Source organism: Littorina saxatilis, linkage group LG1 (assembly GCF_037325665.1).
Source record: "Littorina saxatilis isolate snail1 linkage group LG1, US_GU_Lsax_2.0, whole genome shotgun sequence".
NCBI lineage: Eukaryota > Metazoa > Mollusca > Gastropoda > Littorinimorpha > Littorinidae > Littorina > Littorina saxatilis.
Window position 1 is genome coordinate 109424097 of NC_090245.1, and position 26700 is coordinate 109450796.

A 26700-nucleotide genomic window follows, 5' to 3' on the forward strand; every position below is an offset into this window, starting at 1 on the left:
TGTCTTTTGCATGATTAGTAAATAAAATATTGACAAGAAATGACGTAAGTACATGTGACTTTGACCACATGCGCATGCGTCATAGGTAATCTGCCATGTTAGAAACACCTCAGTCTGAGACACGGGAAATGAACTAGCTTCTCACTACTAAGCAACGCAATTCCAGCTTGTACGTTTTTATCTGCTGTTGTGATTGAGCCTTGGATGCTCTTTGTCAAAAATGGAGAGCAACCCATTCGCGGACCCCCATGCATCTGACCCTTTTTCCGTAAGTTGACACAGACGACCGCCTCTGAATCATTAGAAAAGGGGGTTTGACCGTCGGCTGCTATTTTGTTGTTTTTCATTTGTTATGATAATTTGACATGAACGTAAAGCTCACCCCTTATTTGTGTTCATACTAGTAAATCTTAAAATGAATAATCGCTTTGGGATCTGTGCACAAATGCCGTTTAACTGGCGAGAAGAAGAAGATTCATATTTGACAGTTCCTGGTGACAGATTATCGTTGAATCCTTTCAAGATGTGCGCTGCTGTACTACGACTATGAGTTATTTAGTGTGACAGGCAAGGTAATGCCACAGCCGTCGCCGGTTGATTTCAGAAGTGAAAGTTGTTTCATGTGTCATGATGAATATGAACACAAGGTGTTAGGGATATTACTTGAAAGTGTTAAAGTGAAAAGGTGAAAAGACATACTGTCCGATTTTGACAGAAGTAACCCAATCAGTGAATCACACCGTGGCATGAAACACTACATGAAGTTGTACTTTATAAATGTGTCCCTGTTGAATCCTGTTCCATGTGATTAGAGTTGATTGTCACCAACCTGGCAACCATGTTATTGTTAGTTGACATCACTTGAATTTATGTTTTGAGAACAGTGTGTTGTTATATGAAGTCTTACATCGCGCGCGTATCTCCAGACTCTGACTCAAGCCAGGCGCAGGGATCTATTGTTGTCAGCAGCGACATCTAAAATGTACTATTTTGTTGCAACTACAAAGGCCATCTTTTATTGGTAATAATACTAACCTGACATCTTTATAGGACCTCCAATCTGATCCTTAAAACATATATATCCCCATTGTGAGTGGTTTATGTTTGAAACATTGCCCTCTTGTTAGTTATGCGTATGACTTAGACTTTACAGTTACACTTACAGAGCTTAAGCACAAAAAAAGGAATGATGAGGATTGTACTATAACAATGCTATTGAAACAGATGTTCTGATAACATGTCAAGCATTGGATTCTTTGGAGTAAGCTCTTCTTTATGATGTCACTGGAAGATAATGCATGTTGACAAGATAATGGTGACAGACTATACATAGCGATAATGCATGTTGACAAGATAATGGTGACAGACTATACATAGCGATAATGCATGTTGACAAGATAATGGTGACAGACTATACATAGCGATAATGCATGTTGACAAGATAATGGTGACAGACTATACATAGCGATAATGCATGTTGACAAGATAATGGTGACAGACTATACATAGCGATAATGCATGTTGACAAGATAATGGTGACAGACTATACATAGCAGCTGATGATAATGCATGTTGACAAGATAATGGTGACAGACTATACATAGCAGCTGATGATAATGCATGTTGACAAGATAATGGTGACAGACTATACATAGCAGCTGATGATAATGCATGTTGACAAGATAATGGTGACAGACTATACATAGCGATAATGCATGTTGACAAGATAATGGTGACAGACTATACATAGCGATAATGCATGTTGACAAGATAATGGTGACAGACTATACATAGCGATAATGCATGTTGACAAGATAATGGTGACAGACTATACATAGCGATAATGCATGTTGACAAGATAATGGTGACAGACTATACATAGCGATAATGCATGTTGACAAGATAATGGTGACAGACTATACATAGCGATAATGCATGTTGACAAGATAATGGTGACAGACTATACATAGCAGCTGATGATAATGCATGTTGACAAGATAATGGTGACAGACTATACATAGCAGCTGATGTCATGGCAGTTTAAAGGCAAGCCTGTTGACACACATGTAGCTGTTCACTCAGTTTAAAAGAGAGAAAAATCTTTAACATTTTAGTGATCGCATGCTGCCAGCTAGAGTTGCCATTGGAAACAGTGTTGTGAATTGTGACTGAAGTGAAAGGAGCAGGGTTATGACTTGTCTCAATCGGTCAATGGATAGTGATAACAGTTACAGTACACATACAGTGAAACATCATTTTAAGAATTGAGATCCCCCAATTAGAAACTCCTACCAGTACCAACCCACACCTGCTTATAACGTCATGCTTTTGAAGATTTTCTGTTCAGAACGTGTAAATTAACCTTCATTTGAAGACCAGATTGTTTCAGATTTGTTGTGGTATTAAAAGTGAAGGGATTTCCACTGTATTTACTGCTATTTGTGTTAAGTTTGACTTGTTTGATCAACAGGTGTGTTGCAGTCTTGCTACATGTAAAATGATGTATACACATGTAATGTATGTCTACACATATGTTTTCAGGACCCGTCTGTGCAGCAGGCAGCAGGAGCGGCGAACGCCAACCAGCGTCAAGGCATGCTGGACGACTACAACCCCTTCGCCGAGGGCAACCAGACCAGGCCTGTCGGAGGGGTCAGTACGCTCTAACTCCTCTTTTAACACCCCCACATTAAGACGTCCTCCTTTCTTGTCAACACTGGATTAAATCTCCTTTCTTGTCAACACTGGATTAAATCACATTGAGGAGGTCTGTAAAGGGGGGTTCCACTGTACCACGCTCACGCTCACTACCACGCTCACTACCATGCTCACTACCACGCTCACTACCACACACACTGTCAACCACACTGTCAACCACAGTGTTTGCCTGATATCCTGATGTAGCCCCATGTGAATGGCTCACCGTCACACTGTCAACCACACTGTCAACCACAGTGTTTGCCTGATATCCTGATGTAGCCCCATGTGAATGGCTAACCGTCACACTGTCAACCACAGTGTTTGCCTGATATCCTGATGTAGCCCCATGTGAATGGCTAACCGTCACACTGTGAATCTCCAATATTCATTCTTCTTCCAGTGCATGTTGTGACGTCGCTTCCACGGGGCCCAGTCTGGAGTTTGCTGTGTTTGCTTTGGATTCCTGTGTGTCATCATTCTCAGGAGGAGCGGAAGAACTCTTTATGATATATATATATTAAACTAAGAGAAAATGCCAGTTTTGGCTTGGGGGCCGTGTCCCAAACATGTCCAAATCAGAGCGTTGAGTAGTTTTAGAGATTGACTTGTCAACATTATTTCCATGTCATGAAATTCTAGAATTCTGAATATTTTCTGGTGTGCTGTTTTTACAAGACTTATGTTTTGTATTACAGACACACAGACAAGACACTGTGTTTTGTAACACTGATAGGACAAAATCTTGAGCAGGACCCAGTCTTCATAAACAGTAGAATTTGTGTTGAGTCTTTGGAATCTTAGAATTGGAGTGGATCTATGAAAAAGAAATTGAAGAAATGTTGAAAAGTGAGTATTTATTGTGTGTGTTGTTGTTTTCAGGGACAACAGGGTGGCGGCGGTATCCCTCCCCCTCGCTCCTCCCAAACCCAGCCGGCCATCATGACGCCCTCCGAGGAACCCCCACCGCCCTACACACAGACCGGCGCTCAGAAAGTCGTTGACACCAGCGAGCTGCAGCGCAGACAGGAGGTGCGTTTCAAACCTGTTGTCTCTCTTTGTCTCTTTGTCTGTTTTATACACAGGAGGTGCGTTTCAAACCTGTTGTCACTCTTTGTCTCTTTGTCTGTTTTATACACAGGAGGTGCGTTTCAACCCTGTTGTCTCTTTGTCTCTTGCTCTGTTCTTTGTCACGTGTTTCACTTGACAGTGGAACCCCTTTTAAACCCAAAGACCCCCGGTCTAACTTTAAACTCTGCTTTCTCACATTTTCTGTTCGTACTTTCTCACAATTTACCTTCATTATCATACAACTTTCTCCGGTTAAGGGCCTGATTTAGTCAGATTGTAGGCGGTATTAAGAGGGGGGACCACTGTGCTCTCTTTGCTCTGCTCTGCATGGGTTGGTGTAGTGTAAATTATGGTTTAAAGGTGGTCGTCTACATTTTTGCTTTTTTTCAATAATCTTATGGTTAGATTTCGCTAAAAAGTTATATGTCAAATGATGAATGAACCATGGGGACAAAATTATAGAAAAAAATATATGTAAAAAAAGATTTTATTTTTGGGTAGCGTGACTCACGCTTCCAATATTTTGTTTTCTGTTTGCTGAGAACATGTGCTTTGCCTAAAAATACTGACCAATCAAATTCATGTCACTATGCTTTTAGCCACGCCCAAACAAGTGCGCGTGCAGCAACAGTTTGACACTGGAGCGCTGTCCATGCTTTTTTTTAAACGCACGAAATGCACGGGATTTGAGAGGAGTTTTGCGCTTGGCATTTTCCAAATAAGGATATCCTACTATGAGTACTACGCTGGAATACTACAATGAATTTTCAAACGGCTACACTGGCTTCGTCTTTCCTGATCGAAAGGGGGTGTATTGTTGATATTTGTAGATAATAGACTCTGCATTTTAATGGTCAAATGGCGATTTCGGTATAAAAATGTAGACAAGGACCTTTAAGCCCAACTTTCATTTGGTGTGCATTGTGTTGTAGATTTATCTGTGAGGTGTGCATTGTGTTGTAGATCTATGGTTGTTATGTGTGTGAGGTGTATTGTGTTGTAGATCTGTGCTTGTTATGTGTGTGGTGTGTATTGTGTTGTAGTTCTGTGCTTTTTATGTGTGTGAGGTGTATTGTGTTGTAGATCTGTGGTTGTTATGTGTGTGAGGTGTATTGTGTTGTAGATCTGTGCTTGTTATGTGTGTGAGGTGTATTGTGTTGTAGATCTGTGCTTGTTATGTGTGTGGTGTGTATTGTGTTGTAGATCTGTGCTTGTTATGTGTGTGGTGTGTATTGTGTTGTAGATCTGTGCTTGTTATGTGTATGAGGTGTATTGTGTTGTAGATCTATGCTTGTTATGTGTGTGAGGTGCATTGTGTTGTAGATCTATGCTTGTTATGTGTGTGAGGTGTATTGTGTTGTAGATCTATGCTTGTTATGTGTGTGAGGTGTATTGTGTTGTAGATCTATGCTTGTTATGTGTGTGGGGTGCATTGTGTTGTAGATCTATGCTTGTTATGTGTGTGAGGTGCATTGTGTTGTAGATCTATGCTTGTTATGTGTGTGGGGTGTATTGTGTTGTAGATCTGTGCTTGTTATGTGTGTGGTGTGTATTGTGTTGTAGATCTGTGCTTGTTATGTGTGTGGTGTGTATTGTGTTGTAGATCTGTGCTTGTTATGTGTGTGGTGTGTATTGTGTTGTAGATCTGTGCTTGTTATGTGTGTGGTGTGTATTGTGTTGTAGATCTGTGCTTGTTATGTGTGTGAGGTGCATTGTGTTGTAGATCTATGCTTGTTATGTGTGTGGGGTGCATGTGGGTACACTGCCAAAAAGGCCTGACTGACATTTGGCTATTTGCTCAGCGTTGAAGTGTCCACAAGTTTAGAATCATTAACTTTGACGAGATGCTAACTAATTCTGTGTGGTCTTTGGCTTTTAATTGTTCTTCTGTGGGCTGCCAGCAATTGCACACTTCATTTTTGTCAGTGTCACAGATTTTTATTCAGCTTTTGGAAGCATTTTGAGGGTATCGTATCCTCTCTGTGATGAAAAGGGTTGGCAATGGCATGCTTTGCACACTACGGACTAATGCAGGCGGTAGGAACTGTTTTGTAAGCCTTTGGTAGCTCACATCAGGGGAATTCGGAGGATGACAATCGTAATCATCTGTTTTGGGCACATTTGAGAAAGGGACAGTGAATGGTTTCCTAATCTGGCAATGAGATTCAGGCAATTTTATGATCGTTTCAGGTGTTGGAAAAACTGGAATTGGTAGGGCAAAAATTGCGATTCGTTTTAAGGTTCTTTTCAAAACTTGCTGTGTTGGTTTTGGGTGAACTAATATCAACACACACACACATGCATACTTGCGTGCTTGCGCACACACACTCACACACATGCATGTGCGTGTCTACACACACACACTCTCACACACACACACACAGACAAGGGATGTGAAACGATAGAGTGAGTGCCCTGTGCAGGTGTGGACAGGGCGTGGTGATATAGACAACATGTGAGGGTCAAGTTTGTTATTGTTGCTGGTCAGTTGGCCAGGCTTGCATTTCACTGTTTTTGTTTCTTTGTTTGTTGAATTGTAATGTTCTAAATTTACCTGAAGAAAGTACTGAATTGGTCAAAATGGAATTGATGTTACTTTTGCAAGGCATTCTCTCCCCTCAAGCATGGTATTAATTATAATAAATATCTATCTGAGATCACACAGTTGTTGTTTTTGCCTAGGCTCCACATAGACGGTGTGTCCCCTGAGGCCTCAATTATTTGAAGGTCATATTTTCCTTGGGGCAAAAGAATGTTTGTTATCAAATGTGATCTGTGTAAATTGACTTGCATGATTTGAAAATGTTTGATGAGTATGGTTGTTTGTAGTGTTGGGATGAAAGCAGTGTCCTCTGCTTTGCATGTTTTCTGAACGCTTGGTGCAGTGTCGAGTGTCTTGTTATGCTCATCCCACTGTGGTGTGTAGTAGTGTCACCATCATACTGATTGTGTCATGTCAGTTTTGTCACTGTGACATGACATAATCATACTGATTGTGTCTTGTCACTGTGCTGTGTGGTGGGTGTGTACTGTCAGTGTCACCATCGTACTGATTGTGTCATGTCACTGTGCTGTGTGTATTTTCACCATCGTACGCATTGTGTCATGTCAGTTTTGTCACTGTGACATGACATCATCATACTGATTGTGTCTTGTCACTGTGCTGTGTGGTGGTTGTATACTGTCAGTGTCACCATCGTACTGATCGTGTCATGTCACTGTGCTGTGTGGTGGGTGTGTACTGTCAGTGTCACTATCGTACTGATCGTGTCATGTCACTGTGCTGTGTGGTGGGTGTGTATTGTCCAATGCCCACAATGTACTAAGTGACACTGACTACTAATTAGGAAGCAGCTCTGCTGGATCAGGTGAGGCGGGTTTGACTCCTTGATTTGTTGTGTGCTGCACGGTCTCAAACCAACCCATAAGAAAGTCTCTCTTGATCGGTGAAAGTGTCGTCTGTAAATCAGTGAAAATATCTTCGTTCATGATGAGGTGTTTGTGTAAGACAAGCGTCCGGTAATCTGCCTACCTTTGTCAGATTAGGTAATCTACCTACCTTTGTCAAATTATACATTGCTTCACTACAAAAATGTATGTTTGAAGAACAGGCAAAATGTATGTTTGAAGAACAGGCCAAATTTAAGGTCAAGAAACTTTAAAAAGAGGGTCTTCATTCGAATCGAATAAAAAGTTCATGAAGCATTGGACAGAGATAAGAGATCAGCTCATTTTTATTTTACAAGCTGACGCTTCTTTCATTGTGTATGTGATATAAAGTAATGAAATGTAATCTCAATCATTTGGCATTTATACTTTTGGGTCTCAAACTCTTGGGAAAGCTTGCAAATACATTCATTAATGTTCAGGTTGTGAAATATATGACTGAGTCACGGGAGGATCCACTCATCCTCATCCTGTTTTCATGTGTGTCTCTGTGTGAACCCGCGTTTCTTTTAGCCCCCCCTGTTCAGTTCTTTTAGGCCCTCCCCCCCCTGTTGAGTTCTTTTAGCCCCCCCCCCCCCCCCCCTGTTAAGTTCTTTTAGCCCCCCCCCCCCTGTTAAGTTCTTTTAGCCCCCCCCCCCCCCTGTTAAGTTCTCTTGGCCCCCCCCCCCCTGTTAAGTTCTTTTAGCCCCCCCCCTGTTAAGTTCTTTTAGCCCCCCCCCCTGTTAAGTTCTTTTACCCCCCCCCCCCCCTGTTAAGTTCTTTTAGTCCCCCCCCCCCCCCCCTGTTAAGTTGTTTTAGCCCCCCCCCCCCCCTGTTAAGTTTTTTTTAGCCCCCCCTGTTAAGTTGTTTTAGCCCCCCCCCCCCCCTGTTAAGTTCTTTTAGCCCTCCTGTTAAGTTCTTTTAGCCCCCCCCCCCCCCCCCCCTGTTAAGTTCTTTTTATCAGTTTGAACCTTCAACCACTGCTGTCAGCCTTTCCTTTGCTGTTACTTTGAGGAACTGAGTGAATGTTGCGTGTGTTTAGAACTTTATTTTGTCTGTCCTACATTTGTCCAGCACATTGTGACCGGGTGTCCTTTCCCCTGGCACTCTCCTATCTTCCCCACAATTGTCATGCCCAGAGCTCCTCTGTTGTTTCCTGCTGTGTAGTTGCTGAAATTACTACTGTGGGTAGCTAATAACTCAAGCCACTTTTCTTGATTTTTTGGTTTAGCTGCGAAGCTTTGAATTTTGTCAGCAAGCTTGACATTGGTCATGATAACTTTGAAATGATCGTCATGATAACTTTGAAATGATCGTCATGATAACTTTGAAATGATCGTTTCGGAGATCTGGCCCAACATTCCTGATAATTGTGTGAAACTGTTATAAACCTAGGGCGGTGATGGGTACGTTCAGAACGATCACGAGGCCATGGTGGATAAGGTCAGTAGAGTTTTGACATCCCTCCTCCCCCCCACCCCCTTCACCCTCCACCCCCTTGCCCAGCTGTTTGTCCACACACGTTGCCTTGGCAACCATGATGAGAAACACAACACAAGTCCCTTTTCTTTCTGTTTTGATCTTCTTGTGAACATTGAAGCTTTTTGTCCTGCTTCAGATTTCCCTTGCCATTGATCCTGTTGCTCCTCAAGTCAGTCGGCCATGTTTGTGTAACTTTGAATGAGTAAATACATGTAGTTTAGATGATCACATGCAAACTGGTTGACTTCTACTACAACAAGAAGCTGTGCAATAGTCTTCACTTCATACAGTCAGTACAACAAGTGTCCCCATTTATTCTTTGTGTATATTATTTCGTACAGTCAGGTTGAAATTCTCCTTTTAAGCAGAGAATGGCTGAGAACATTGGATAAGGATACTTTTGGGAGAAATGATTAATTGGTGTTGCTCGGGTGACTGACCTAGATGTGTTTAGCCAATATTGTTGAATGAGGTATTTGTATGAAAAGAAAAAGAGGAAGTAAATGTTGAGGGTGCCCCCCCCCCACCCCCCCCCCCCCCCCATATGAAGAATACATGGGGATATCCTGCTTCCTGGTGAGAATTGCTAGGAGTATTCAGAGGAAGGAAAAGTTTTGAGCAGATGCACACTTTCTCAATGTAGAGTTATGATTGATGAGATACAGTCAGTACAACAAGTGTCGGGATAGGGATAGGCGCAATATAAATACACTTTATTATTATTATTATTATTATACAAATGTACAGTTATGGACTTGTAATATTTATCGGCTTCTCTGTGTACTCATGTGAATGATGGGTGCTGTGAATACCGTCCGCCATTCAACATGAGAACAGGGTGTTGAAGCCAAGCTAATTGGAAGGCTTTGTCACTTGATCTTTTTGCCAAACATTTATTTCGTTGTTTTGTAACAGCTACACTCACAAGGGTTTGACATTTATTTAAACAAAAATCTAGTGAAAATATACATCTGCAGCGTGGGCTGCGTACATGTTGATACCTGTCACAGTCTTCAGTGTGAACACATACATTGTATACATTATACATACCTCACTCGCTTGTTTGTTGACATGTTGAGATACACTGGCCCCTGTCATGTGAGAACACCTGTTGTCCCCTAGTCTGTTACCTTGACCCCAACTCTAGTCTGTTACCTTGACCCCAACTCTAGTCCGTTACCTTGACCCCAACATGGCTGTCATGAAGGGGTACCTGCAATGTATGTGGTCCCTTTGGCAGGTCTCACGGCTGTCTTTTTATAAGTGAATTGCAAATCTTTGAAATTTTGCATGTGTTCAAGAAATACACTTTCTTGCTGCATCTTTTGTAATACAATTTATGTTGTTGATACTCAAATCTGGGCATTTTTGTAATACAATTTATGTTGTTGATACTCAAATCTGGGCATTTTGCTGTGAAGTGAATTCCTTGTCCCGGCCAACCGGTCAACCGGCCAACCACTCTGCTGTGCATGAAGCAAGACAAGAAGAAAAGAAAGTGTTGAACATAAATTATAGCAATGTTTGCCATTATGGATGGTAGTATGGCACACTCCTGGTAGTGCTACATGTATAATTGTTTATTGTGAAATGTTATATTTTCAGGAACTGGAGAAAAAGGCAGCAGAACTTCAAAGAAAAGAGCAAGATTTGAAAAACCTGCCACCTGGCAGTAAGTATTGCATTGGTCTTTAAAATTGTCACTAGTGTCAGCCATAGAAACTTTGTTGGAACAGTACCTATTTCAGGCTGAAGTGTATAGTAGTGGTGTCAGGCTTTCTTAGGGAAGAGTTTTGTGTTAAACATGAAAATATTGTTTGTGAAAGTTGGTAGAAGCTGCATCAAGTGCTACAATTCTCACAGCCACGGGCAGACTGACCAATCCTTTCTTCTCATTGATCACTTAGACATCCATTGTGTTCTGTGTCATAACAATAATTCACCATCACCTTTTTTTTTCATTGATCAGTTAGACTGTGTCATAGCAATAATTCACCATCACCTTTCTTCTTATTGATCAGTTAGACGTTCATTGTGTTTTGTGTCATAACGATAATAATACATCACCCACCTGCTGTGTGTGTGGGAGGAGGAGAGAGCTGACTGTGTGTTGCATGAGTGACTGAAATGAGACTATACGGCACCAGCTGTTGATCCTGTGTCATGGCTTCTTTGGAATGTGGTGTCTTACCACTAGACCACACATTATACATTTCATACACATTTACATGTGACTGAGAGTGTTCAAGTTGTCTTTGATGAGAAGTTTTTAGCAAGTAGGCCACCAAAGTGTGTATGCTTTCACCAGTTGTTTGAGTCCCCTGAACTGAATAATCAGTCAGTCATGAGAAGCAGCAGTGGCTGATTGTGTGTGTGTGTGATTGTGTGTGCGTGTGTTTGTCTGTGTGTGTGTGAGAGAGAGGAACACAAAGTAAAGTGGACGCTGTGTGTTGCAGCTCGGCTCAACAACTGGCCGCCACTGCCCGGTTTCTGTCCCTTGGGGCCGTGCTTCTACCAGGACTTCAGCGTGGACATTCCCCTTGAGTTCCAGAGAATCGTCAAGTTCGTCTACTACCTCTGGGGATGTGAGTCCACATCTTATCCTATCTTATCCTATCTTATCTTAACTGTGAGTCCGCACCTTACTCTGTCGTGTAGTTTAATAGGAGAAGGAAGTCAGGTCACATAGTTATTTTTACAGTACTAGTAGTGTAAAACGTTGTAGCATTCTGTTAATTGATCAGCATAATTGTGTTTGATGTCACTGGAAAGCTATATGAATTTGTGATACCTTTCAGTTGTGATGTCATCAGCTTAGAAATTGTTTATGTGTTGATAGGAATAGGCTTGTTGTGCATTGCTTGTTAGCTGAATCACTAGCTGCAAGCTGTTTTTCCCAGCCCTGAAAACATTGTGTGTGTACCAGTGTTCTAAGTGAGAAGTGTTCAAGATTTATCCCCGTGACTAGCAAAATAAGTATGAGGTACGTTGTGAGTTGCCATGATGAAAAAAGCAACAAAAGGAATCAAGCGCTGTACATTGCCTGAGAAGTGCAGCAAGGTGATTGCCTCCCCTGGAGACCTTTTTCTCAGCTTTTGTCTAATTGTTGTACCTTGCATGTTTTTAATGTTTTAACTGAATTATTGCAGCAGTCAAATATTTAAATGTGAGAATGACAATGTGGTTGTTGTTGTGCAGTCCACGTGATCGTGTTGATGCTCAACGTGCTGGCTAGCTTGGCCTGGTTCTGTGTCAGCTCTAATGGGGGGACCACCTTCGGTCTGTCTATACTGTGGCTCCTTCTCTTCACTCCTTGCTCCTTTGTCTGCTGGTACAGACCCCTCTATAAAGCCTTCAGGTCAGTGTCTGTCTGTCTGTCTGTCTGTCTGTCTGTCTGTCTGTCTGTCTGTCTGTACTGTGGCTCCTTCTCTTCACTCCTTGCTCCTTTGTCTGCTGGTACAGACCCCTCTATAAAGCCTTCAGGTCAGTGTGTCTGTCTGTCTGTCTGTCTGTCTGTCTGTCTGTCTGTCTGTCTGTCTATACTGTGGCTCCTTCTGTTCACTTCTTGCTCCTTTGTCTGCTGGTACAGACCCCTCTATAAAGCCTTCAAGTCAGTGTGTCTGTCTGTCTGTCTGTCTGTCTGTTTGTCTGTCTGTACTGTGGCTCCTTCTCTTCACTCCTTGCTCCTTTGTCTGCTGGTACAGACCCCTCTATAAAGCCTTCAGGTCAGTCTGTCTGTCTGTCTGTCTGTCTGTCTGTCTGTCTGTCTGTCTGTCTGTCTGTCTGTCTGTCTATACTGTGGCTCCTTCTGTTCACTTCTTGCTCCTTTGTCTGCTGGTACAGACCCCTCTATAAAGCCTTCAGGTCAGTGTGTCTGTCTGTCTGTCTGTCTGTCTGTCTGTCTGTCTGTCTGTGTGTACTGTGGCTCATTCTCTTCACTCCTTGCTCCCCTCTATAAAGCCTTCAGGTCAGTGTGTGTGTCTGTCTGTCTGTCTGTCTGTCTGTCTGTCTGTCTGTCTGTCTGTCTGTACTGTGGCTCATTCTCTTCACTCCTTGCTCCCCTCTATAAAGCCTTCAGGTCTGTCTGTCTGTCTGTCTGTCTGTCTGTCTGTCTGTCTGTCTGTCTGTCTGTCTGTCTGTCTGTCTGTCTGTGTGTACTGTGGCTCATTCTCTTCACTCCTTGCTCCCCTCTATAAAGCCTTCAGGTCAGTCTGTCTGTCTGTCTGTCTGTCTGTCTGTCTGTCTGTCTGTCTGTCTGTCTGTCTGTCTGTCTGTACTGTGGCTCATTCTCTTCACTCCTTGCTCCCCTCTATAAAGCCTTCAGGTCAGTGTCTGTCTGTCTGTCTGTACTGTGGCTCATTCTCTTCACTCCTTGCTCCCCTCTATAAAGCCTTCAGGTCAGTGTGAATGCATGCGCGCGCGGTCCATGTGTATGTGTTGATGTGTATTTTTATGTTTGCCTGGGTGATTGTATAGAGTGTGCGCCTGATTAGGGGTGTGGGGTAGGGGACAAGAAGCTAATGATTTTGCTCTTAGACACTGACAGCCTCTGCAGATATTTCCATGATGGGTGCAGGGTCAGTTTGTGGTACCAGGAAGACTGTGTTTACACTTACACCTTTAACCCAACATGTACATGGACACTGTTATTGACTGGCTGTTTACACTTACACCTTTAACCCAACATGTACATGGACACTGTTATTGACTGGCTGTTTACACTTACACCTTTAACCCAACATGTACATGGACACTGTTATTGACTGGCTGTTTACACTTACACCTTTAACCCAACATGTACATGTACACTGTTATTGACTGGCTGTTTACACTTACACCTTTAACCCAACATGTACATGGACACTGTTATTGACTGGCTGTTTACACTTACACCTTTAACCCAACATGTACATGGACACTGTTATTGACTAGCTGTTTACACTTACACCTTTAACCCAACATGTACATGGACACTGTTATTGACTGGCTGTTTACACTTACACCTTTAACCCAACATGTACATGGACACTGTTATTGACTGGCTGTTTACACTTACACCTTTAACCCAACATGTACATGGACACTGTTATTGACTGGCTGTTTACACTTACACCTTTAACCCAACATGTACATGGACACTGTTATTGACTGGCTGTTTACACTTACACCTTTAACCCAACATGTACATGGACACTGTTATTGACTGGCTGTTTACACTTACACCTTTAACCCAACATGTACATGGACACTGTTATTGACTGGCTGTTTACACTTACACCTTTAACCCAACATGTACATGGACACTGTTATTGACTGGCTGTTTACACTTACACCTTTAACCCAACATGTACATGGACACTGTTATTGACTGGCTGTTTACACTTACACCTTTAACCCAACATGTACATGGACACTGTTATTGACTGGCTGTTTACACTTACACCTTTAACCCAACATGTACATGGACACTGTTATTGACTGGCTGTTTACACTTACACCTTTAACCCAACATGTACATGGACACTGTTATTGACTGGCTGTTTACACTTACACCTTTAACCCAACATGTACATGGACACTGTTATTGACTGGCTGTTTACACTTACACCTTTAACCCAACATGTACATGGACACTGTTATTGACTGGCTGTTTACACTTACACCTTTAACCCAACATGTACATGGACACTGTTATTGACTGGCTGTTTACTTCATGTTACAGTAATCTGATCTTGTTTGTCTGTTGCAGGAGTGACAGTTCTTTCAACTTCTTTGTGTTTGTCTGTTGCAGGAGTGACAGTTCTTTCAACTTCTTTGTGTTTGTCTGTTGCAGGAGTGACAGTTCTTTCAACTTCTTTGTGTTTGTCTGTTGCAGGAGTGACAGTTCTTTCAACTTCTTTGTGTTTGTCTGTTGCAGGAGTGACAGTTCTTTCAACTTCTTTGTGTTTGTCTGTTGCAGGAGTGACAGTTCTTTCAACTTCTTTGTGTTTGTCTGTTGCAGGAGTGACAGTTCTTTCAACTTCTTTGTGTTTGTCTGTTGCAGGAGTGACAGTTCTTTCAACTTCTTTGTGTTTGTCTGTTGCAGGAGTGACAGTTCTTTCAACTTCTTTGTGTTTGTCTGTTGCAGGAGTGACAGTTCTTTCAACTTCTTTGTGTTTGTCTGTTGCAGGAGTGACAGTTCTTTCAACTTCTTTGTGTTTTTCTTTGTGTTTTTCTTCCAATTCTGTGTCTACATCATCCAGTGTCTTGGAATCACCGACTTCACAGTGTGAGCATACCCCTTTTCTTTTCGTCTTTTTCTAGGTTTTCACACAAAATTAAGAGTCTTTGGATTATAAAAATCTGAACACATTCTAAAGTGTTGTGAGATCAAAAGCAAAGATTACCAAACTCTTTTGCAATGTACTGTTGTATATTTAATGATCAGATGGTGGAGGCATCATTCACGATTTGAAAGATAATGCATCATGAATAATTAAAAATGGTTGAATGATTTTTTGTATCACCTAAAGATCTTTTTGAGTGTGATAATTTGATACTGGTGTCAAGTTTTATGCTTGAGACAGCAGTCTTTGAAGTAAAGAAAATGCAACAGGTAGCAAGGAGCATATCTTCTTCTTCTTCTTCTTGTCGTTCGCTGTTAGATCGTCAGTCCGGACTGCAGGGCTGAGCATATCTTCAGAACATACACTGCTTGCTGGATTTAGGATGGTTGTCTTGTCTTTCACCAAGGTGCTGAAAGTTGTTCTTTTATTTCAGTTTCTCATGTTTTGAGAATGGTTAATCTTCCAATCATGTGCAGTGAAGTGACAAGTTGATTTCTAGGGAAGTGTTTTGAATCACGTCAGACTGAATGGGCAGCTGCCTGGCCATGCTGCAGTTGTACACTTCACTCTATATACCGGTGTGCCGTATTAATGACATTAACTACTGTGATCATGTTTCTGGAAGAGTTTGAATCCATGTAAAAACCTGGCCTGAGATCTGAGACGATGAGGCAAATGGTTATCACAAGGCACAATGGTCCTTTAACCCTTACGCTGGTTGTCATGACATATGTCGCGCAACTTTACTATACTGTTACCTGGTTGTCGCGACATATGTTGCGCTACTGGCTCGGTCTGCTTGGTCGGTTCCGATTACCTCCCATGGATGCGAAAACCTATATGACCGTTTTTTCTTTATTTTTCTCTCTGTCAATTGACCAGTGGCTATGTAACATGTGTTACGGAATTGCACCAGTGTAAGGGTTAAGTTGGCTTGATGATGTGGAGTTTTGTGTTGTGCTTTTCTTTGTACAAAGACATGTGTCAGTGTTTGAGCCAGCAGTGTCAATCACACTGTAGCTGTATCAGAGCTAGTGTTGGCTTGCAGTGTCAATCACACTGTAGCTGTATCAGAGCTAGTGTTGGCTTGCAGTGTCAATCACACTGTAGCTGTATCAGAGCTAGTGTTGGCTTGCAGGGTCAATCACACTGTAGCTGTATCAGAGCTAGTGTTGGCTTGCAGGGTCAATCACACTGTAGCTGTATCAGAGCTAGTGTTGGCTTGCAGGGTCAATCACACTGTAGCTGTATCAGAGCTAGTGTTGGCTTGCAGTGTCAATCACAGTGTAGCTGTATCAGAGCTAGTGTTGGCTTGCAGTGTCAATCACACTGTAGCTGTATCAGAGCTAGTGTTGGCTTGCAGTGTCAATCACACTGTAGCTGTATCAGAGCTAGTGTTGGCTTGCAGTGTCAATCACAGTGTAGCTGTATCAGAGCTAGTGTTGGCTTGCAGGGTCAATCACACTGTAGCTGTATCAGAGCTAGTGTTGGCTTGCAGTGTCAATCACACTGTAGCTGTATCAGAGCTAGTGTTGGCTTGCAGTGTCAATCACACTGTAACTGTATCAGAGCTAGTGTTGGCTTGCAGGGTCCTGGCCTCAACAGAAGGAAAAAAGAGAACTGGCTAATTATGGTGATTGCTAACGGCATCAGGTTTTTGTGTGCAGCTGTATCATTGTGTGATTGCTAACAGGAATAGGTTGTGTGTGTGCAGCTGTATCATTGTGTGATTGCTAACAGGAATAGGTTGTGTGTGTGCAGCTGTATCATTGTGTGATTGCTAACAGGAATAGGTTGTGTGTGTGCAGCGGTATCATTGCAGGTCTGGGAGTGGTGGGGAACAACCTGGCGGCCGGCCTCATCATGATCTTTGTCGGCATTTTCTTCGCGCTTCTCGCCGTCGTTAGTTTTGCAGTTTTAGTCAAGGTACCTGGCAGGGAGAGACTGGGTGGCTGTTGTCTCTAGTTTCGTCGCTACCCCGTTGGGTTTCCTGTGGGATACCCCCCTTGTTACCCGGTGGGATACCCTGAGGGTCACCCTGGGGATTGTTGTCAGTTCAGCGGCTGGCTTATTTTTCTTTTGCATTTTCTTATTTTCACATTCTTTGGTGTTGTTGTTTTCTTGGTGCTTGCTTGGTGCATGGTGTGTTAACTGTTTTAATGTACGTTGCATGTTGTGTTGACTTGTAGGCTAGAGCTGCACTAAGGCTGCAATGGTTGGTGTCAATAGCGAACAGCTTGACCCTGAGCTGCTCTCGTCAGTTAGCATTAGATCATAGTGTCATATTTGCAGTGCTCCTATGCCCATAGATTGTTAGTAAGAGTTTGATTATGGATTGTCAGATAATAGCAGTGTCCTTGATGTCACCCTGAAAAATGTTTTTATGAGTTTTTGAATGATGCGTTGCGGTGAACCGCGGTGAATAAATACTCTGTTTCGCGATACGAATTACAAAAATAAACACTTTTTTGTTCGGCTCTACTTCTTCACTTCTTTCACTTCCACCACACAACGACCAGCGCTTTTCTGCACAGCGCTTGCTGCACAGATAGTACATCTAAGTATTGCCATTCGTGTACAAAATCCCTCCCATCTTCAAAATATTGCCACTAATATATACTACCCCTCCCATTGTAAATATTCTGCATCAAATTTGGTAGGCATATTCAGGTGGACCCCGGGCACAAACTGGTGAATGAAAATTTTCAACACGTGCTCTAAGCCGGCGAACCGCCACGCTGCATACTCTCTTGCGATTCACCCGGCCAAGCCGGGTATTCCTCTAGTTGTGTATATGTGAATACTGTATGTATTTTATTTATCATAACAAGCCTGCATTAGCACCAAAAACAAGATCATGAAATCAAGGAATCAGAAAAAAAAGATAGATATACATTGTGCGTTCATTCTGACACATGCAGTATAAGTGACTTATACTGACACCATAATCAAGATGATTGATACAATGATGATGAGCAGTGTTAATGGACAATACTTTTTACAGCTGGAGGTCTTGATCGGTCAGCTGGAGGTCTTGATCGGTCAGCTGGAGGTCTTGATCGGTCAGCTGGAGGTCTTGATCGGTCAGCTGGAGGTCTTGATCGGTCAGCTGGAGGTCTTGATCGGTCAGAGTTGGCCTTGTTGGTCTTGTCAGAATAAGGTTACAAACACTCATATCTTGAAAGTGAAGCTTTTCTTCATGATGGAGATAACTGAGCCACTCCAGAAGCAGACAATTTTTTTTTCGGAGGGATTCTGCGGGCGATATAAAACGGTCAGTTAGCTGGGATGTTTGTTAATGTTTCTCAGTGGTACACATTTCACTGAGATCTGTTGGTTGCATCGTATCTGTGTTGTACGTCACCGGAAGTTGGCAAAGCGCATGCGTTGTCTGTCTGTGTGTGTGTGAGAGGTGTTGGTAAGCTACCTGTTTCTTTCAGCGTGTAGTCATGTTCACCCATGCATGTTATTGGTGTCGCTCGCATGGAGGTTCATGTCTGAACGCATTACGTGGACGTTTGACACAAATATCAAATGACACTGGCTTCACAGAGGAAAAAGACAGAGATAAGAAGTATTCAAAGAAAAAAACTCCCTTTATATATTCGGAAGTTATTTTAGATTGTAACCTCTGATATAGTAGATTACTTGATTGCAGTTTAAAGGGTAACGGAATTCAGATTGGCCCTTGGACTCAGGTCAAACTTGCACCTTCCATGGAAAACACACACACTCTTTGTGAAGTAGCAGTGTTGTGTGGGAATAGAAACATGACTCAAAGTGGCTTTGGATCTCCTTCAAGCCATTCTCGGGGTTCTCTCATCGTCACGATTATAGCTGGTGTCTAAGCACTTAGCTCTGGAGGGCTGCACAAATATTTAAAAAGCGAAGTTTTTTGAAAGAAGACCAACAGCTGAAATCCACCCATTGCACAGAACCCACTGTTGTCTATAGATTTGACATGCAGCTCTGTGTAATACAGACACACTGTTGCCTAGAGATCTGACATGCAGCTCTGTGTAATACAGACACACTGTTGCCTAGAGATCTGACATGCAGCTCTGTGTAATACAGACACACTGTTGCCTGGAGATCTGACATGCAGCTCTGTGTAATACAGACACACTGTTGCCTGGAGATCTGACATGTTGCTCTGTGTAATACAGACACACTGTTGCCTGGAGATCTGACATGTTGCTCTGTGTAATACAGACACACTGTTGCCTAGAGATCTGACATGTTGCTCTGTGTAATACAGACACACTGTTGCCTAGAGATCTGACATGTTGCTCTGTGTAATACAGACACACTGTTGCCTGGAGATCTGACATGCAGCTCAGTGTAATACAGACACACTGTTGCCTGGAGATCTGACATGTTGCTCTGTGTAATACAGACACACTGTTGCCTAGAGATCTGACATGCAGCTCAGTGTAATACAGACACACTGTTGCCTAGAGATCTGACATGCAGCTCAGTGTAATACAGACACACTGTTGCCTAGAGATCTGACATGTTGCTCTGTGTAATACAGACACACTGTTGCCTAGAGATCTGACATGCAGCTCTGTGTAATACAGACACACTGTTGCCTAGAGATCTGACATGCAGCTCTGTGTAATACAGACACACTGTTGCCTAGAGATCTGACATGCAGCTCTGTGTAATACAGACACACTGTTGCCTGGAGATCTGACATGCAGCTCTGTGTAATACAGACACACTGTTGCCTGGAGATCTGACATGTTGCTCAGTGTAATACAGACACACTGTTGCCTAGAGATCTGACATGTTGCTCAGTGTAATACAGACACACTGTTGCCTAGAGATCTGACATGTTGCTCAGTGTAATACAGACACACTGTTGCCTAGAGATCTGACATGTTGCTCTGTGTAATACAGACACACTGTTGCCTAGAGATCTGACATGTTGCTCTGTGTAATACAGACACACTGTTGCCTAGAGATCTGACATGCAGCTCTGTGTAATACAGACACACTGTTGCCTAGAGATCTGACATGTTGCTCTGTGTAATACAGACACACTGTTGCCTAGAGATCTGACATGTTGCTCAGTGTAATACAGACACACTGTTGCCTAGAGATCTGACATGCAGCTCTGTGTAATGCAGACACACTGTTGCCTAGAGATCTGACATGTTGCTCTGTGTAATGCAGACACACTGTTGCCTAGAGATCTGACATGCAGCTCTGTGTAATACAGACACACTGTTGCCTAGAGATCTGACATGCAGCTCTGTGTAATACAGACACACTGTTGCCTAGAGATCTGACATGCAGCTCTGTGTAATACAGACACACTGTTGCCTAGAGATCTGACATGCAGCTCTGTGTAATGCAGACACACTGTTGCCTAGAGATCTGACATGCAGCTCAGTGTAATACAGACACACTGTTGCCTAGAGATCTGACATGCAGCTCTGTGTAATACAGACACACTGTTGCCTAGAGATCTGACATGTTGCTCTGTGTAATACAGACACACTGTTGCCTAGAGATCTGACATGTTGCTCTGTGTAATACAGACACACTGTTGCCTGGAGATCTGACATGTTGCTCTGTGTAATACAGACACACTGTTGCCTAGAGATCTGACATGTTGCTCTGTGTAATACAGACACACTGTTGCCTAGAGATCTGACATGTTGCTCTGTGTAATACAGACACACTGTTGCCTAGAGATCTGACATGCAGCTCAGTGTAATACAGACACACTGTTGCCTGGAGATCTGACATGTTGCTCTGTGTAATACAGACACACTGTTGCCTAGAGATCTGACATGTTGCTCTGTGTAATACAGACACACTGTTGCCTAGAGATCTGACATGCAGCTCAGTGTAATACAGACACACTGTTGCCTAGAGATCTGACATGTTGCTCTGTGTAATACAGAAAAAAGATAATGACAACCAAGTGTGGTGAATTCAATGGCAAACCTGTAACATGTCAGTGAGTCATTTAATGTTTGTGTTCGAACTGATGTTTGTTATTTTTGTCTTTTATTTCATTTAATGTTTTTTGTTTACTTCAGATGCACAGTGAAATTGGAGGACTAGCTGAGGGTTTCCAAGAGTTTTGTTGTTGTTTGTTTTTTCCCCATTGTGATTTGAGTTTGTTTTGTTTTGTTGTGTTGCCAGTGGATGGATTAATGGAATACAAGTTGCAACAGATACCAACACAGGGGCTGGAGCCTTTATGCTCTTCGTAGCGCTATTTTTTTCTGTAGAAGCAGCCGCCACCATTCTTATGTTGATCAAGGTATTGTCCACTAACTGTTTCGTTCACTCACTTCTTTCACATGGCTGGGCTTAAGGCAGAGTGTCGTGTTTTAAAACAGCTGTTGGTTAGTGAGTGTTGTGAGTTAGCTGGTTTGATCCACTTTCTGGTTTGTCAGGTGAATTCTTGCACATGGTTAAGCTTAAAGGAAGTTTGGAAACAATGACGGTTCAACTAGCTGGTATAAGTTGTGTCAGAATTACATCACTTATTAGAGTTTAATTGCTATCTTAACGCCACTATACTTGAGAATTGTCATGTGTGTTCATACTTTTAAATTTGCGTGAGGTAAGTAATTTAACAATTATTTGACCTAGAAATGTGCTAAGTGCATTACATACAGCTGTAATTTGACTGAAGTTAAGAAGATTGCATAAAGTAATGTGACACAGGGTACCACATGGATGACACTGGAGACTCAGTTGCTGATAATGTTGTAAAGGTCGACTTGTTCACACTCAAAGCCATCTGTGTAACTTGATACTCACTTTGTTAACCGGGGAAACTTATTGATTTCAAATGATTTCTTTTCATTTACACTGCATGTGATGCACACACTTGCTAGATAGAATTTAGTATGCTGTAAAGATGTGTATGTGATGGGTTAACGCAAATAGATTCTTTACATCCTGACCCCTACAACAGATATTTCTCTAACTTGCTTCTATGCTTTTGCTTGACTAACATGCTTTCCTGGTAACAACATGTGGGCTCGTCTTTGCTAAGGAATGATAATAACGATAAGGGAATGCACAGGGTGCAAATCCTAGTGTTAGGCGCCTTACAAACTATATATTACAAAGTACATGCTATGTCCTGACTATGTCAGCTGTAGTTGTTGAGACACAGTGTGTACAGCACAAGTACAAAGTACATGCTATGTCCTGACCATGTCAGCTGTTGTTGTTGAGACACAGTGTGTACAGCACAAGTACAAAGTACATGCTATGTCCTGACCATGTCAGCTGTAGTTGTTGAGACACAGTGTGTATATAGCACAGAAGTGAGAGCAAGTTATGCTACAATACAATATAATTGAGAGAAAAAAGAAGGTTACACTTGGGGAATATTTAGCAGTGAAGTCAACTGTAATGATGGTTTATAGTTGTATTTTCTCCCAACGTTTTTTTTATGAAAGACAAAACTTAATTCAACCCTGCTCCAGATTTAAGATTAAAGAAGGGAAGTAACAATCTGTATACTGACAGCAAAAAACACTGACAGTGACACAGTGCTGATAATGATATTGTCCAGCGCATTACCTCTCTGTCTGTGTCTCTTTGTCTCACATCTTTCTCTGTCTGTGTCTCGATCTTTGTCTCACGTCTTTGTCTTGTTTGTGGAGGCTGGTTTGGAAGGCAGCTGCTGATACATTTTTAATTGTATTACCTCACACCTTACATAACTCAAGATACACACACACACATGCACACACACACCGCTTATTTTCGACTTCCCTCTCTTTAAGAGCCTGTTTTCTCAGAGTTTCTATTGATAACAACTCTCTTTACGAGCCTGCTTTCTCAGAGTTTCTATTGATAACAACTCTCTTTAAGAGCCTGCTTTCTCAGAGTTTCTATTGATAACAACTCTCTTTAAGAGCCTGCTTTCTCAGAGTTTCTATTGATAACAACTCTCTTTAAAAGCCTGTTTTCTCAGAGTTTCTATTGATAACAACTATCTTTAAGAGCCTGCTTTCTCAGAGTTTCTATTGAAAACAACTCTCTTTAAAAGCCTGCTTTTCGCACATTGGGTGAGCTGTGTGTGGATTAGTTCTCTGACGGCGACTGTTGGTGTGTGCAGGTGCATCGCATCTACCGCAGCACGGGGGCCAGCTTCCAGAAAGCCCAGGCAGAGTTTGCCACAGGCGTCATGAAGAACGAAGCCGTGCAAAGCGCCGCTGCTGATGCTGCAGCCGGAGCCGCCCGCGGAGCCGTCTCTGGCCAGTACGGCTCCAACAACCGCTATTAACCCGCCGGAGAGAGCTAGCCGGTCTGGAAGGCAACACGAGCCAGGAACGGAACCTTGGTTTTGCAAACTCTGAGGACCTGGATGTGTGCAGAGCTGCGACGGCCGGAGGAGGGAGGCTGCGCCAGTGATAAGAAGCTGGGTCGGTTGAGTCAAACTCAACAGGGGGTGTTTTAGTGTTGGGGTCAGCCACGGAAGTGTTTTAGTGTTGGGGTCAGCCATGGAAGTACCGCAGTCTTGCTGCACATTATTTATGAAACTTTGGGGAAGAATGACAAGGAGTTTCTACTTTATTCTGTGTCTTTGTTGAAGGAACCGTCAACTTCGCATTCACAGCACTTTTTTTTTCTCTCTTTTTTTTAAGGTTGAGAGTGTTCCCTCTAAGGTTGAGAGTGTTCCCTCCAAGGTTGAGAGTGTTCCCTCTAAGGTTGAGAGTGTTCCCTCTAAGGTTGAGAGTGTTCCCTCCAAGGTTGAGTGTTCCCTCTAAGGTTGAGAGTGTTCCCTCTAAGGTTGAGAGTGTTCCCTCTAAGGTTGAGAGTGTTCCCTCCAAGGTTGAGAGTGTTCCCTCCAAGGTTGAGAGTGTTCCCTCTAAGGTTGAGAGTGTTCCCTCTAAGGTTGAGAGTGTTCCCTCTAAGGTTGAGAGTGTTCCCTCCAAGGTTGAGAGTGTTCCCTCCAAGGTTGAGAGTGTTCCCTCCAAGGTTGAGAGTGTTCCCTCCAAGGTTGAGAGTGTTCCCTCTAAGGTTGAGAGTGTTCCCTCCAAGGTTGAGAGTGTTCCCTCCAAGGTTGAGAGTGTTCCCTCTAAGGTTGAGAGTGTTCCCTCCAAGGTTGAGAGCGTTCCCTCTAAGGTTGAGAGTGTTCCCTCCAAGGTTGAGAGTGTTCCCTCCAAGGTTGAGAGTGTTCCCTCTAAGGTTGAGAGTGTTCCCTCTAAGGTTGAGAGTGTTCCCTCCAAGGTTGAGAGTGTTCCCTCCAAGGTTGAGAGTGTTCCCTCCAAGGTTGAGAGTGTTCCCTCTAAGGTTGAGAGTGTTCCCTCCAAGGTTGAGAGTGTTCCCTCTAAGGTTGAGAGTGTTCCCTCTAAGGTTGAGAGTGTTCCCTCCAAGGTTGAGTGTTCCCTCCAAGGTTGAGAGTGTTCCCTCCAAGGTTAAAAAGATTTGCTCTTCTACTCAGATACATCGTTGGTAGGTGCAGATACTGTGGGTCAAATGTTTTAATTATTGTTTGCTTGATATTTTTGATAATATTGCCAGCTGAAGAGATCTCTAAATCACTGCATTTGTTTGTGTTCAGACACCACAAGAATAAGATAAAATTTCGTAATGAACACATTGATATAGGTTGCAGTAAGATAACATTTCCTAACGAACACATTGATATAGGTTGCAGTAAGATAACATTTCGTAATGAACACATTGATATAGGTTGCAGTAAGATAACATTTCCTAACGAACACATTAATATACGTTTAGTTTGTGTACAAATGTTGTAGTATATAGGTGTACTTTTTGTAAAGAAGGTAATATATTTTGTTTTTATAATGAACACTCAAGACAGGAAAGCAAAGTTGAAATGTTGTGGCCGACTTGCTCAAAATGTACATTTGTTTTGAAATAGTCAGATAGGCTTTCTTGGGTTCAAAGCCAAAATAGTGCGTTTTTCTTTGTGGTAGAATTTAATTTTACATTTTTGTATTTCGGTAGCAGGATTTGATAGCAATTATAACTTCATGGTGCAAATATAGATAGTTTTGAATTGAGATTTTTTCTCAAGATTTGTCTTTCCCCACACACAAAATGAGCTTAATTAAGATTTGTTAAGATCTTCTCTTCATGCTGAGCGCACAGTACAACCTGTAGTGTTACCAGGTGTCGTTCATTAGAAACATGGAAAGACATGCATTTAAAGATCTGCAGCACAAGCACATTCAAACATGTTAGATTGATAGAAAACGCATGCTTGTGTGTGTGTAATGTAAAGGGTAACTGTGACTGTGGGGGTTTGCTGTGCAATCACATAGTTTCTTTGCTTCATGAACAATTGGAATGATAAATCCACATACAGCTTGTTTGAATTGTAATAACTACAGCCTGAGTTGATTCTAATTGATTTTGTTAACAGATTATTATTGAGTTTGATTTATACACTCTGTCGGTGTACTGTGATTGTACGAATTTGTTTGTTTGTCTTTGGTTTATTACGCTACAAATCTTCATGGGTAAGCTTTGAGGATATATGTGTCGAGTACAAACTGAGTGGGTGATAGATGGTTGTGTGTTTTAAAGATGAGATTGTCGGTTCACATTTTGTTCCATCATTTTTTCTTCCATCAGTGTTTCTTGTGGCAAGTGATGGAACCAAGCCTAGCTTGAATCGCCTGTGATTTGCAAGGTCGCAAACATCTTTTCTCTACTTATTACCCATCTGGATTGATTTTGGGAAACAAAAAACCAACAGATGTTGAATTTTGGGGGCCACTTTTCTCTTGGAATATTACTTTTTAGGGTTATCTTTTCCTAACCAAGTTTGATAGTACTGTTCTCCTGTGTAGATTGTACTTCACTTGAACTCTCGCTGTCTGTGTCTAGATATGACTGGAGTATATTCTCTCACTGTCTGTGTCTAGATATGACTGGAGTATATTCTCTCGCTGTCTGTGTCTAGATATGACTGGAGTATGAACTCTCGCTGTCTGTGTCTAGATATGACTGGAGTATGAACTCTCGCTGCCTGTGTCTAGATATGACTGGAGTATGAACTCTCGCTGTCTGTGTCTAGATATGACTGGAGTATGAACTCTCGCTGTCTGTGTCTAGATATGACTGGAGTATATTCTCTCACTGTCTCTGTCTAGATATGACTGGAGTATGAACTCTCGCTGTCTGTGTCTAGATATGACTGGAGTATGAACTCTCGCTGTCTGTGTCTAGATATGACTGGAGTATGAACTCTCGCTGTCTGTGTCTAGATATGACTGGAGTATGAACTCTCGCTGTCTGTGTCTAGATATGACTGGAGTATGAACTCTCGCTGTCTGTGTCTAGATATGACTGGAGTATGAACTCTCGCTGTCTGTGTCTAGATATGACTGGAGTATATTCTCTCACTGTCTATACTGTAGCTCACTGTTATCTCTCACTCTGTTAGACAAGCAACAATGTGTCATCTCCTCCCCCGCTGATGCTACTTGATAGGGCTGCAGTGTTGAAAGCACAAGTCACATGTTTTCTGTCTCTTTGGGTGTTCTTTCTTTCTGGGAATTTTCCCCCATGTAATTTGTCATTCCTTCTCTGTTAGAAAACTCATCGCTGTGCTGAAAGCTGTGAGCAGCAAGAGGGAAACAGTAGGAGCTATGCATGTTTCCAGCAGAGTGACAGAAAACTCATCGCTGTGCTGAAAGCTGTGAGCAGCAAGAGGGAAACAGTAGGAGCTATGCATGTT

The 26700-nt window shown here is 42.3% G+C and overlaps 2 protein-coding genes across 3 annotated transcripts; both read left to right on the plus strand.

Annotated features, from left to right (window-relative positions):
* The first annotated feature begins 76 nt into the window (after positions 1–76).
* LOC138949805 (secretory carrier-associated membrane protein 1-like) lies at positions 77–26700 on the plus strand. Of its 2 annotated transcripts, none has more exons than XM_070321594.1 (9): positions 77–268; positions 2542–2652; positions 3580–3729; positions 10282–10348; positions 11133–11261; positions 11875–12034; positions 14846–14944; positions 16811–16928; positions 23104–26700. In XM_070321594.1, the coding sequence occupies exons 1-9, from the start codon at positions 221–223 to the stop codon at positions 23269–23271; spliced, it is 1050 nt and encodes a 349-aa protein (XP_070177695.1). In that variant the 5' UTR covers positions 77–220; the 3' UTR covers positions 23272–26700. The 2 variants fall into 2 exon arrangements, with proteins under 2 accessions (XP_070177695.1, XP_070177690.1); XM_070321589.1 differs by lacking the exon at positions 16811–16928 and adding an exon at positions 21162–21282.
* LOC138958194 (uncharacterized) lies at positions 23353–26700 on the plus strand. Its single transcript, XM_070329284.1, has 3 exons — positions 23353–23410; positions 23548–24344; positions 24385–26700. Exons 1-3 carry the CDS (start codon positions 23353–23355, stop codon positions 24445–24447), a joined length of 918 nt encoding a protein of 305 aa, XP_070185385.1. The 3' UTR covers positions 24448–26700.

Bases quoted from the DNA above. Each gene is read 5' to 3' on its own strand.
- LOC138949805 (XM_070321589.1), top strand. From the start codon at position 221: ATGGAGAGCAACCCATTCGCGGACCCCCATGCATCTGACCCTTTTTCC. The intron at 12,035-14,845 runs GTCAGTGTCTGT...TGTCTGTTGCAG, and splicing joins CCCCTCTATAAAGCCTTCAG to GAGTGACAGTTCTTTCAACT. The intron at 14,945-21,161 runs GTGAGCATACCC...TTGTGTTGCCAG, and splicing joins GGAATCACCGACTTCACAGT to TGGATGGATTAATGGAATAC.
- LOC138958194 (XM_070329284.1), top strand. From the start codon at position 23,353: ATGTGTGCAGAGCTGCGACGGCCGGAGGAGGGAGGCTGCGCCAGTGAT. The intron at 23,411-23,547 runs GTCGGTTGAGTC...AAGAATGACAAG, and splicing joins CGCCAGTGATAAGAAGCTGG to GAGTTTCTACTTTATTCTGT. The intron at 24,345-24,384 runs GTTGAGAGTGTT...GTTCCCTCCAAG, and splicing joins TTGAGAGTGTTCCCTCTAAG to GTTGAGAGTGTTCCCTCCAA.